This window comes from Dipodomys ordii, unplaced genomic scaffold, assembly GCF_000151885.1.
Source record: "Dipodomys ordii isolate 6190 unplaced genomic scaffold, Dord_2.0 Scaffold49, whole genome shotgun sequence".
In the NCBI taxonomy this organism is placed as follows: Eukaryota; Metazoa; Chordata; class Mammalia; order Rodentia; family Heteromyidae; genus Dipodomys; species Dipodomys ordii.
In genome coordinates, this window is record NW_012267265.1 from 9,809,704 (window position 1) to 9,823,772 (window position 14,069).

At 39.6% G+C, this 14,069-nt stretch overlaps 2 protein-coding genes across 3 annotated transcripts in view; one reads left to right on the forward strand and one right to left on the reverse strand.

Annotated features, from left to right (window-relative positions):
* The first annotated feature begins 561 nt into the window (after positions 1–561).
* On the forward strand, positions 562–3,337 carry LOC105988479 (PRAME family member 20/21-like). The gene is made up of 2 exons (XM_013020105.1): positions 562–1,424; positions 2,797–3,337. Exons 1-2 carry the CDS (start codon positions 562–564, stop codon positions 3,335–3,337), a joined length of 1,404 nt encoding a protein of 467 aa, XP_012875559.1.
* A 6,553-nt stretch (positions 3,338–9,890) lies between these two features.
* The window catches only part of Rasgef1b (RasGEF domain family, member 1B), a 37,108-nt gene continuing 32,929 nt past the window's right edge, over positions 9,891–14,069 (reverse strand). For both annotated transcript variants that reach the window (XM_013020242.1, XM_013020241.1), the window contains exons 11-14: positions 13,965–14,060; positions 13,478–13,601; positions 12,232–12,304; positions 9,891–11,288 (exon numbers count right to left, since the gene is read on the reverse strand). In XM_013020242.1, the coding sequence (XP_012875696.1) occupies positions 11,264–11,288; positions 12,232–12,304; positions 13,478–13,601; positions 13,965–14,060 (318 nt within the window). In that variant the 3' untranslated portion in view covers positions 9,891–11,263. The remainder of the gene's footprint in view (positions 11,289–12,231; positions 12,305–13,477; positions 13,602–13,964; positions 14,061–14,069) is intronic.

Sequence of the window (14,069 nt, forward strand, 5' to 3'; positions counted from 1 at the left end):
ATCCCCCTTCGGTATTTCTGGCACCATCTGGTGCAATATACACATAGACTCAGCCCCACATGGATTTCCTTTATTCTTTACAATTAGACAGTCTACGGAGTCACCAGTGTTGGAATAGGTGTTGGTTGTTAGCAGGGCTGAGAGTCCTCTCTTTGCTCCTGTACCTTCTGCAGAAATGAATAGAGCATGTGACCATTGATCTTCTTGATCCTAGGCCCATTCCAAGGAAAAGTTACTGATCATACAACGAATTGTCTTTTAAAAATTATTTTCACGAGCTACTAAAACAAAGGGAAAAAAAGCTTCTCAGATCTAACATCATGTGGTTACAATTGTGCTATCAAAAGAAGCCAATTGTGGCAACAGAAATCCTCCTCCCTTCTTCCCTCCCTTCCAATAGAGCCTGGAAATTAAGGGTCCAAAATTTTACACCTGGGCCAGTAGGTGGGGCAAGTAAGAATCTCCTTTAGATTCAGATAAAAGTGAGAGATAAAAGTGGTTTGGCGTTGATGGCGTTCTCTGTGTCTGTATCTCACTTGGCATTTGTCCAGATTCATCAGAATGAACACCAGGGAAGTACCAGCACTCACTCGACTAGCAGCGCGAAGTCTAGTGAAACATGACGCTTTGGACACTCATGTCCTACAGGAGCTGCCTGTGGAGTTGTTCCCACCACTATTCATGGAGGCCTATGACAATAAGCACTCTAGGAGCCTGAAGATTTTGGTGCAGAACTGGCCCTTCAGCCGCCTCCCTCTCGGGGCTCTGATGAAGACGGTACAAGTGAAACCCATCCATGATTCACTGCTTGGGTTGGATGAACTAAATTTAGACAATAACTACCCCAAGAGATTGAAACTTCGAGTGCTCGATTTGGGAACTCGGCCTCAGAACTTCTGGGATGTATGGTCTGGACACACAGACGATGCCTACTTACCAGAAGCCAGGGATGTCAGGGCAATCATAGCACACAATCGAAAGAGCCGTGCAAAACCTCCCTTCCAGGTGTGGGATGAGGTATGCCTTCAGGACCAACAGGATTTCTCAGAGAATGCCTCCGTCTTTCAGTGGGTCAGACGGAAATCGTATTTGGGAAAGGTGGGTTGTCCAAGACTGCATGTGACAACTTTTCCTGTGTTCCTGTTGAAGCAAATATTGAACGACTCGGACCTGAATACAGTACTGGAACTGAAAGTGCACTGTACTGAAAATGAGCCCACCGTAGATACTATTTTTGCTGCTGTGGGCCAGATGAGAAACCTTCAGGAACTGTTGTTCTACAGAATCAGTGATCCTGGCGTCCTGCTGGGTAGAGAAAATGTTGCTTTAGAATTGTGCAAAAAAATGAAGAAGCTGACCTTCCTCCGTAAGATCTATCTAAGCAATGTCTTCTTCCTGAAAGACAACCTTGGCAAAATCTGCAGGTGAGAGGATGTCTTTCTGTAATGTCAAGCTTAGTGGGTATCTGCTGTTTGCCAAACGCTGTTTTGTTTGTGGGGTTTTTGTTGTTGTTGTTGTTTATTCTCCAAGATGAGGGTTTGAATTCAGGGCCTGGGCAGTGTTCGTGGCTTTTCTGCTCAAAACTTGTGCTCTACTACTTGAGCCACAACTCCACTTCTGGCTTTTTGGTGCTTGATTAGAGATGAGAGTCTCATGATCTTTCCTGTCTGAGATGATTTCAAACTTTGGTCTGCCTCCTGAGTTGCTAGGATTACAGGCATGAGCCACAGGCACCAGGCACCCGGTGCCAATGATAATCAACCATGATGGAGCCAGTTGAATGTCAATGAAATGCTTTGTTTCTACTCTATCCTGAAGCAAATTCTCAGATAAACACAAAGAGTGGATTAAATTGGGATGGATGGTCTAGAGGTCTAGAAAGGGCTACCATGTCAGGAAGCCAGCTGTTTAGGGTTCAGCTTTAGTGGGGGTGGATTCATAATTTCCTTAGGAAGCATTTGCAAGTTTAGGTAATGAGAAATAGGAAAGAAAAGAGGGTATTGAAGGGAAAGTACCTACATCTGCACATTATAAATATAAGCTCTGTGGAAAGAAGACAAGCCTTCTTGAATTTGCCATCTGTGATAAATTGTGTTGAGGTCCAGTAAGGGTGATAAATAAGTGGGAAATGCATGGTTCTTGAGTCGAAGGTGATGAACAGAAACTATTATAAACTGGGATAGATGCTTTGTAGAGAATACAGGTGTGTGAGTCCAGGTGATATCGTTAGATCTCTTCTGACTTTTGTCTTTGTACCTTCTTCCACTGGTTTTATCTTGTCAGAACTATAAAACAGTTCGGGGCGTTTGTTTTGTTTTTTGTGCCAGTACTGGGGCTTGAACTCAGGCCTTGGGCATTTGTCCTTTAGCTTTTTCACTCAAGGCTGGCTTGCTATCATTTGAGTCACAGCTCCAATTCCAGCTTTTTGGAGATAAGAGTCTCATGCACTTCATTGACTGGGCTAGTTTTAAAACGTATCCTCAGATCTCACCCTCCTGAGTAGTAAAGATTATAGGCATGAGCCACTGACACCCAGCAGAGTTGTAAGATTCTGATAGTGATGGAAAAGAGCTATAGAGATTGTAGGTCCCCATGGTCACACAGTAATATGAAAGGTCTCAGCTTAAAAGGAGGAGACTTGAACAACCAGTCCCTTCTACACACAGCATTCTTGGTGCTGACCATCTGATGGTCAGAATGACCTTGGTTCAAATGTTTGTCTCCCACCTTGGGATCATTCCTGACCATCCTCTAATCTCTACCATAATTGGACAGAACTGTTTTGTTTCTTTTTAGGTCCCTAAATGCCTCTTTGGAGACGCTGTCAATATCCGAGTGTGAGCTTACAGAATCAGACTGGAAAGACTTGGATTTGCACTTAAAAACCAGGAAGCTAAAGACCCTGTGCCTGTGTTCTGTCAATCTGTCCAGTTTTAGTTTTATTCCCTTACAAGCTCTGCTAAAACGAGTTTCTGGCACTCTTACAAACTTCAAGTTGGAGGAGTGTAAGATTACAGATTCCCACATCAATGATCTTCTGCCTATCCTGAGCCACTGCCAGCAGCTCACCACCATCAGCTTCTACGGGAACACCTTCTCCACAACCATCCTGAAGGACATACTTTTGAAAACCGCTAGTATGAGACAATTAAACCTGGAGCGGTACCCTGCCCCACAGGAGAGCTATTACACAGGTGGTGCTTTCAACATGAACACCATTGCCCAACTTTTTCCTCAGCTCAGGCAGCATTTAAGAGCTATAAGGCAGCCGAAGGAAGCCTTACTGTATACTAAACAATGCATACACTGTGGGAAAGAATTAATCTATCATCTGTAGGCCTGCCTATGTCAATGCCAGACATCTACCTAGTTGGATGAACCTGGAACCTAGTTGGGGAACTTGGAAATGAAAGCAAAGACTATTCAAGAGAATAGAGAATAAATAACATTTCAGTGCAGTGATATTTGTGGGTGGGAGGGTTTCCACCTTTTGGGTGGCTACCTGTTCACCTAGGGCTTCAATAAATAGGCAGATGTTTCTCTTTGGGGTTAAAGGAATTTAGTCAAAAGTACTGGTAGTGAGTGTGTAGAATTTTTTACTATTCTGATCTTTTAGTCTTTCTATAGGAATCCCTACAGCTAGTTGTAACACTGTAATGTGTCTTTTATGATCTACTTTTCTTATAGGTAGCAATAACATAGTTTTGGAAAATTGAAAATAGTAGGGTGCGAAATGATAACTTGAGGAGAAAACGCAAATATCCTTGAACACTAAGTTCTGAGCATAGGCAATTCTATAAGTAAGAATATTTTGGAAATAGATCTGCATCCTCACTTCTATACCTGGCCAACACAAGAATCTATGTGACTAATTATGTAGAAATTCCCTGAGGAGAAAATAGCATTTTATAATTATGGAGGTTTTGTGTGTTTTTCCTTTTGAGGAGGCCAAGTGAATCTAAGAATCTCTTGGTTTATTCTAAGACTGAACTTGTTGAGAGAGCAAGCAGTCCAGCTAATTCTTTGTTGTCCTTCACAAAGGCCTACATTTTAAATAGGTGGACAGGGGTTGTTGGAAGTATTTCCCAGCATTTTAGAAAAGATATTTTATGGAGACAGTTCAAGTTAACTATAATTGAAAATAACCCTCTAGTTATCAGTTCTATTCATTTACCTAATACTTATTTTAATAGCAAACAGTTGGTGATTTTGCCAGAGAACCTATTTCCTGGCTTCCTTGAGTTTTGGAGTTTTTGGTTGTTTTTTTTTTTTTTTACTAGATTTTAAATGAGTTTGAGTATTTCAGATGCTTGAATATTACTAATGTCACTTCTTAAACTGCTGTACTTGCTAAAAGCTATTTACATTCTTATTAATATACCTTTCTACCTTTGGGTTTTTGTCTTTTCTCTTTTGCAAAGTCCTTCCAGATTTACAATTCATGGAGCCCTGATAGAATAAGGGAAGTTCTACATCCTCAAGAGAACTGAGGTTTTCCTTTCTGATTTTCTTCCAGAAAGGAATTTTCCTAACACATATGTCAAACAAACAGCCCATCTCTGTCTGTCTGAGGGCCTTCAAGTATCCTTTTTTTTTGTTCCCAGGAAGGAAAGTTGACAAAATGCAGAACTGGATCATTTAAGTCTTGGGTCAAATTGTGACTCATTTTGTAAACAACTAGGTGTGAATCGGGAATCCATATATGATTTTTCTATATATCTGTCTCAACAAGCTCAATTACAGCAACTCTGACAAAGATGTAGTCTCTGTAACAATGCTGCTTTTGTAGTCCATATGCTTTATCTAGCAGCTTTGAAATCTAACCACTGATCTTACACAAGGGTATTTTTCAGTTTGGGGGCTGGGGTAACAATCCTTTCACTATGTACTTTGGGGAACCCTATCCTGTCTTGTGACTTGCAACTGGAGGGGTAGATTGAGCCTTTTATCAAGCCTTTGTTTTCTACCAAGTAGGAATTAGCCTCTCATCTTTCCTTTTTCAAACACAACAAACAAAACACAAAAGAGTCAGGCTGGAGGCTCAGAAGCAGGACACTGAATTTACTTGCTAATTTAAATTTGAATGTAGCAAGCTGATGAAACCCTTTCTAAAACTAAGGACCATAGGCAATAGACCATCAACAGCCCATTCACACCAATTAGTCCAGACCTTCAGTTCAGAAAGTGAGGAAGATTTTCCCCAAATCCTGGAAACCTAGGGACAGAGTTAGCAGTTACTCTCACATTCCTAGACAGTTCTCACATTGTTAATCTGATGATTACTCAAATATATCTTAGGTGCTTAAACTATGTTGACTATTTTTAAGGATAGATTTTAAATTAGTTTTAAAAGGAAGCTTTTTCTCATGAGTATTTGCATTGACTAATAAAGAGTAATTGTTAATCTCATCATATATATGAATATTAAAATGATTGTTCCTTTTAAAAATTCACTGGCTTGGGTTTTCTTTGCTGCTTTGAGGCGTTGTTGTCGTCTGTGATAATACATTGGGAATTTCAATTTATACTCATTTCCAAAATTCAGGTGGGGTTTTTTTGGAGGGGGAGGAGGGATGTATTGGTGACTTATTCAACTAACGAGAATGAAATATGTCACTCCTGAATTATAACCAAACTAATATGGCTTATTCATTGCATCAGCATTGACTGAAAGCACATCAATTCTCTCACTCAGCTCCCTTTCACGTTGTAGACTCATAATCACATTGAACACTACTTAACAATGTTCTGGTCCTCCAACCAACAGGGCTCAACCAAATTGATAACACATTGTCATACTTTCCCAGAGATTCATCCAAAGAATGGAGATTTCACCCTAACTTTCATTTTCCCCATATGGTATAGGTGGAAGGGGAAAGCTAACTGTTTCCTGGTAGAAAGTCTCCTGAGTTACCACCCATCAAGGAGTTTTAACATGTTTCTTTCATTCTAAGAAGTGTCAATGTCCTTCAGTTCCCTAAAATACATAATTTACAAATTAATTTTTACCCATAAATCTACATTGTCAAGATGCTAACAGTTGATATTATGCCAACATAGTTCAAAGAATCTGATGGAACTAATGACTTTGGGTGTTTCATCTCATTAGGTATGATTAAATTATAGCAGAATTCAAGCCTGCTGAAGGCTACTAGCACTAAAAAATATAAGGCAACTCACTGCCTGAGAATTTTCTCATTCCATCAAGCTGTTTCCTTTTTTTAATTAAGCTTTAAAAAGTTTCTTAGCAATGTCAGGTGTAGATGCTTACTCCTATAATCCTATCTATTCAGGAGGCTGGTTCAAAGCCAGCTCAGATAGAAAAGTCTGACAGTTTTATCTCTAATTTACCAGCAAAAAGCCAAAAGTTTGTAGTAGAGCGAAAATGCTATGAGTAGAAGGTCTTGAGTTCAAGCCCCACCATACACATATACACATTCACATCATACATGTGTGAGTGTATGCATACACAGGCACACATGAATTCCTTTAAGAAAGTTGATTCATAAGAACAAAATTATGACAGTTCTATTTTGCCTAAAATCAGACTTGTTTGCAGTTTTGGATGACAGGCCCCACAGTTATAAGCTTTGGACACATAAACCTCCAACCCTAACATCTCTGTTAGCATTAAGGAAGGAGCCAAGTGATTTCAGTACATGAAACAAAAAAATTGAAGCAATTATGCAGTCATTCAAGCCCAGAGAAGTGGGGTGGGGGAAGAAGAGAGGGAACTGGCTTGAATTACCTAGGAAGTGCCTCCATTTTCAATCAAAAACTCTCGAAGCCACAGCCTTTTCTTCAGGGTAAAGCTAATGGAGTCACCATCTGAATATCTTTTGAGTTTTATATGTTTAGCTAGTAATTTCCAGGTCACTAACCACATTTTCTTACCAGGAAACACATCCAGGAATTCTTTTGAACCCACAGCTCCCACAGAACATTGGCCAAAGCCTCTAGTTTTATTCCCAGTCTTGCATATTGCATGGGAATACTAAAACAGATTTGGAGTAGAGGGTCTTGGGTTGAGAGAGACCACAAAGTAAACAAAGCACCTTGGAAAGTAGAGGCTGTTCCCACTTAGCAGCCCAAAACTCTTTTATAGTTCAGGAACTCAACTTCCAGGGGTGGGCTAGATTTTCTTAAGAATAAGATGTCTAGACACAGGAGGGATGTGCACAGTAGTTAGAAAAGTACAGAAAGAAATACAAATATGTTAGAAGAAAAGTATAACAGGTAACAACTCAAGTGCCAGGGTCAAGTGAAGGGGTAAAACTAAAATCCCCCAAAGGCAACACAACTGGTTTCCAATTGAGAAGACAGGTGGCCCCCTAGGGAATGGGGCTGTGTTCTCAAAAACAAGTACTTCACATAGTATAAGGTATACTCTCCTTTGATCCACCTACACCCAGCTTAGGGGGAGGCTCCTTCCTGGTATCCGCCAAACATGCTGCTCACAGCTTAGAGCTTTTTTTCCTGGCGTGCTTGAACAGATCACCTCCTCAATTAGTCCACTCACTAACAATTCCTGGTGTTGTTGATGCTTGTCTCTACTGGGGCTTCTACCCAGCATAAACACATACATTACAACTGCATTTACTAGACTGTTGTGGAGTCCAAATATATGGTACAAGCAGGAGTAGTGACTTCCACAGGTAAGTTAACACAAGTTTTTAAACCAGGCTTACTTGGGCATTAAAACAAGAGGCTAAAAATAAGGATGCAAACTCCATGTAAACTTAAACAGGCTTAAATCATTTAGGTATGGGATGCTGTATTTTTTTAGAATATTTTTTTGTAAATCTAACTCTTAAAGGAAAAAACACAACTTAAGCATAAATAAGCTTTCTATAAAGGGCCAGTAAGTAACTGTGACTTTGGGAGAGAAATCAAGTCTAGTTTACAACTATCACACTGTGGTTATAACAGAAAACAGTTACAAGAAAAATATCTAATGAATTTTGAATACAGTCATGTTCTAATAATGTGTTATGGATATTGAGATTTGAACTTTATATAATTTTCACCTGTCATGAAATATAATTATTTCAAGTTTCTCAACCAACCGGTTACCTTGCAGGGAATACCAGCTAGCTAGCCCTGATATCAACTGAAATGGTAAATTCCAAGGAAAGGCAATACAAGGAGAAAAGAGGCAGAGTTAAGGAGTTGTACTAAGCACATTTTTGAATTTTCTGTAAGATGTTTTGCCAGCTTATTTTTTTTTTCCTGGCTAGGGAGCAGTAGATCCTCCCAGGGCTCATCAAGACTACTTAAGGGCTCAACTTTGCAGCAGACCTGTCATATAGCTCATCCCTAGCCCACACTAATCTCTACTTTAACCTCTTGTATACTGAGCTAATTTTCTTCTGCACAGATACCAGCCACCCAGACCACCCTAATAGTCCCGAGCCCCCTGGAATTATTCACACTTGTCAATCCTGAATTTTTTATTCTATTTTATTTTTTACCTAGTTCAATCTTTCCTTTCCTTTGAAGCATTCCCCCTCACCCCACCCCCCCACAGACCAGCTTTTCTTCTACTTTCTGCTTCCTCCCCACCCTTACTAGTCTCTCCTGTGGCCCTGCCTAGCATGCGGTTCTTCCTTCTCTTGAGAACTGCTAAGTAATATAGATTGAGGGAAAGAAAGGGAAACTGCTAGGTAGATAAGAACTAAAAAGTGGAAGATGTAACATGTGGTCCATCATAAGGCTTCTTGTTCCGGTAAGTGCCTCTGACTTCTGCTTAAATGTTTCTTCTTGTAATACTGTGAGGTCTGCTTAAACACTTCTTCCCATAATTCTCTACGTGCAGAACACTCTCAACCAATGAAAAGAGTCAGGGTAGCACAAGCACAAGCCATCAAGCAATCAGTGCAAAGCCTAGAAGAGGAGATATGGGAGGAGCCCCATAAAACAGTAACTGTCCTCTGAGAGAGTTCTTCTCTAGGGCCCCTCTCCCAATTCAGGCTTTTGCTATTTTATTCTCACAGATTTTTAACATTCAAATAAACTGAATCTGTTTACCTTAAACATTTTACTGACTTATAAAGAAATCTATCCCCCTAAATGACATCAAAACCTTTCAATGGTCATAGCTTTCTTGTAGAATTGATTCCGTTACCTCATCAATTAAAATCTCTGGCCGGTGCTAGTGGCTCACGCCTGTAATCCTAGCTACTTAGGAGGCTGGGATCTGAAGATCGTGGCTCAAAGCCAGCCGGGGCAGGAAAGTCTGTGAAACTCTTATCTCCAATAAACCACTCAGAAAACTGGAAGTGGCACTGTGGCTCAAGCGGTAGAGCGCTCGCCTTGAGCTGAAGAGCTGAGGGACAGTGCCCAAGCCCAGAGTTTAATCCCCATGATCGACCAAAAAAAAAAAAAACACCAAAATCTCTGGGAACAAAAGAGACAGGAGTGTCTATACACTAAGTAGAATCCAGGTCCAAAAGTTTCAGTATCTTCTGGGGCCTCACTGCAGATCTACAGTTCTAAACTCTAAATAAAATCCCCAGGCAATGTACAAGGATACTGAAGTTTGAGATGCGCTGGTGGTTGAAGTCTGAACTCTGGAAGTAGAAGGTTCAAACCCTTGTGCTTCTTGTTAGTCATGTGGCCATGAACAACTTACCATATATACATTTATCAAAAAAAACTATGGTGATGATCACATTATCTGTGATTAAATATTTAGAAAGTACCTGGCCCTTGCTATTCATTAAATGTTTAATATGCTTCAGTTTTAGAAAATAAGTATCCCTGCACATACTCCTAAAAGTTACTTTCTTACAGCTGACATTCTGAGCTGGTCACAAGAAATGGAACTCCTGTGATTCCATGCCCACCCACCCCACATTCCCATCCATAAACACAAAGAAGGACACCACAGCTCCTGGCAGCAGAGTGGGAATTATATTGATGGTTGTAAAAGGACAAGTTGGAGACACTTTAGACCCATTGCGGTGAAGCAGAGCACACACACATGCTTGGTTCTGGCAACCACAGAAGGAGGTTTCCAGATACAGCTCTGGTTTGAACATGGTGTTTTGCTTTTCATTAGCACAGATTACTACTCTACAGTTTCTCCTAGAGTAAAGATACATAATAGCTGTTTGCAGAGCAACTATAGATCGATTTAGATGTTTAACAAGCTGAACTATTTCACAAGCAGATCCATCATTGTCTCCACATCAACATATTTGTCAGCTGTTTTGATTCACTTGCTGAGGGTGAGGAGGTCACTTTTCCAATTTACTCTTTGTTTATAGGTTTAGTCACCAACAGACTCCAAGAAGTAACCATAAAAATTAGTCTGTTAAAGAAAATAAACCTGTAATTATGACAGGGTTTTGTTTTGTCATTAAACCTTCAAAGTCAGATAACTTAAATGTACAAGGAAAAAAAAATAGGCATCATGGAAAACTAAGTAACAAAAAAACTACAAAACAACAATACATCTGTAGAACACAGTGGTCAGTTAGTTGTAAACAGTTCCAGAAGGGCAAAGAGAGCCAAAGGTCCCTCTAGCTTGGTTAGCAGTCCAATGACAAACTCTGCTTTTTTTTTTTTCTTCCTAGTGGCTATTTTCCTACCACAGTGTTAAGCTTCATTCTTATATTAAATAACTTATATGGGTAAAAAGGAGTTTGCTAACCAGCAGCCAACTCAAAACTTCATAGGAAGAAGGAGGAGAGGAATTTACAACACAACACATACTAAAGGAAGTAAAGTCCATGGTTGGCATCAAACCAGTCTTCCCTAGCCTGGCTGAGGTCTGAGATCTAAACTGAGGGGGATTTCCCCTCACTCCTCTCCTTTTTTTCATTTAAATTAACAAAGAAACATGGGCTTCCTAAGAGCCGGTGCTCAGCCAAGTAAGTCCCATTAGCAGCAAATGTTCAACCAAATAAGCAAAGCACACACACGCACAAAAGAAAACTCCATCCAGGTGCAGAGCTGTGATTCACATGGAAATTCCAAAAGATGAATCATGTCAGAGCCAGGATCTTTAGAGGATTCTTTCTCAAGTGTCTTCAGTGAACATTTCAGTCCCACAAAACCTTGAGTCAATCTGTCAGCTGTGGGAAATGACTTTCCCATCTGCTCTGCAGTGGGCTTTCTTGCTTTGTTGATCTGGGATCTCCCAGGGCTGAGGGGTCTCCATGATCTGTCCTAGGAGGAGATGCCAGAAAACAAAGGCCAGCCTTTCTGTGGTCTGCACCATGCAGCAGCAACAGCAACAGCAACAGGCAGCTTCTATATGTTAAACTCTGCCTAACAGGCTGGACCTATAAAATAAAGAAGACCGTGTAAGATTGATGGCAGCTTTTAGGTCCAGGATCCATACATTTTGTTTAGTATACATGTTCTCTTTTCCAAGTTTTAAATTTCATTTTACATAGGTAAAACCAAAAAGGGGAAGAGAGTAGTAATTGCATGTTGGAGGACTGTGGTACTGTTCAGCCAGGACAAAAGCGTTAGGTCCTATGCAAAATATAACTAAAGCAAAAAGAGATAAGTAGAGGCATGGCTCAAGTGGTAGAAGACCCAACTAATAGCTCAAATACCAGCAGAAGGGGAAGAAAAGTGTGTATTGTAAAGCAATTTTGATAGTACTACATTATATCTTGACCTGGGGCTGCTTTTACCTATTAGAGTATTTTAAATGCCTAAAGTACAAATACCAGTTTTGTTTGAAAAATGCTAATAAAATAGCAACATAATAAAAAATTTGAGTAAAAAACTCCTGATGGTTCTTAAAGTCCCAATTCTCTTCATCAAAGTAAAGAAGGGAGTTCATTGCCATAACACCCCAAACTTACCAACTTTAACCTGAATTTAGTCTCACATTTCCCCCTCCCCTTTCTTAATCTCAAGTCAAAAGGATTCAGAAATAAGAACTGATCTTTTAATCTTTTAGGCAAAGGAAAACGGCTTGTTTTTTCAAGATTTACATTTTTAGCACATGTTTAGCCCTACTGCATGGTAATTTCAACTCCAATATAATACTATTATAACATGAAAAGCAATAAAACTAAAAAGCAGTACACTGAATGATGGCAGTGAAAATTCCAAGCTACAAAGATTCAATGACCAGAATGTTAAGATTCCAAAAAGTGAAAAAGGTAGCCTGGGTTTCCCATGGGATGCATGTTGGCTTTTTTTTTTTTTTTCAGGTAAAACCATTATTTCCTGTAGATTTGCACAACCATGAGAAGAAATGAAACCTACCTTAAAGACTTCCATCTGTCTTTCTCTGTGTGGTTTTCAGGTCCTTCACTCTCATAAGAAGCCAAGTAGAGAGCTACAATTAACCAAGGAAAAGACTGCTTCAGTACTGAGGCCTCGTCACTGTCAGCCATCCCCTGGAACTCTGGGTTTTTTTTGGTTGTTATTTGAATCCTTACATTTTTAGGCCAGTTTTTTCATCTTTCTAATATTTTTTTCTTTTTCTTTTTTGGTCAGTTGTGGGCTTGAACTCAGGGCCAGGGTGCTGTCCCTGTGCTCTTTTGTTCAAAGTGAACACTCTACCACTCTACGATAGCTCCATTTCCAGTTTTCTGGGGTTAATTGCAGATAAGTCTCAGGAGGACTTTTCTGCTCGACTGGCTTCAAACCATGATCCTCAGATCTCAGCCCCCTGAGAATCTAGGATTACAGTTATGAGCTACCAGTGCCCAGCCTTTTCTTACTTTTTAAAATCAAGGAATAGTAGTAGTAATACTAGTAATAGTAATGCTAACTTAAAATTCTCTTCACTCCTTACTGTAGACACTATCAATGTACTATAAGGTATTATTAACCAATAGATATACTGATTGTTAGAATTTTAGGATAATTACAAAATAAATAGGAAAAAACAAGGTTTTTTTTATTCTAATCTTTTCCGGTGAATTATTTCTATATATATCCAATCATGTTTTTCTGTTTCCATTTCCCTAATTTTTAACAGATCAAGATTTTCCATTATTTTCAGGGAGCAAAGGATAGCAAGTCAGTGTTTTGGTTCCTAACTCTCATTACTTGGACTATCAATAGACCACAAAACACCTTTCCCTCATTGGAACAAATTGAAATAAGAAAAATCACTTTCAAATGTCTTTTTCCCAAAGCAGATCAGGTATTAAAAATATAGATAGATAAGATAGATAGATAGATAGATAGATAGATAGATAGATAGATAGATAGATAGATAGATGGATGCATGGATGGATGGATGGATGGATGGACGGACGGACGGACAGACAGACAGACAGAGAGACAGACAGACCTGGAAGTACAGTGCATAGGAGTGAATACTAAATGAAAATCTTTTTGGGACAAATCCCAAGGCTATCTGTGCAACCAAACACCCTAAGATGGAATAGAACAGAGGAATGATCTCATACACGAGGAGTAATCAAGCGTCAAGCAGCTGTGTTCTAGTTTTCTAAATGCAGATCTGGGTATGCTCCATAATCCAACAGAATGGCCTTACCATCTTCACTGAAGACAGGAACTGTGAGGAGATACTGCAAGATCTTCCGGTCCCTCTCAAATGGACACTCCACTTGTTTCCATGTCATAAATTCACTTACTTGTTTGGCCAGTTCCCAAAATTTCTAGGAGAGAATATAAAAATTTTAAAGGGAGTCATCAAAAATTGCGTGTGTTGTTTTAAAACTGCTTAATTACAATTTTTTTTAAAAAAATTAACAAAAACTGTATCTGCTGGCTAGGTGCAGGTAAAATTTACTAATGCTCTCTCCCATCGTCCTCTTCCTCATCATGTAGTAATAGTAACGCTGTGGCTACTCTATGTGGTTTGGTATTGTTGAGTTTTTACAAAAGAACAAGGAAAGAGAAAGTTGTTTTGTTTTGTTTTCCTGGAACTAAAGAGCTATCTCTAGCTGCCTGGCCTGGCATGCAATACTGAGAAACGGTCTGTGCTCTCACTGACAAACATTTTACTTGCTCACACTCACCTCAAAATTGACATGGCCATTTGGAAGGCGGTTGGCACAGCCCTCATTAAGGAAATAAATATCTTTGATTAGGAGACTGAAGAATGGTATCACAATCTAGAAAAA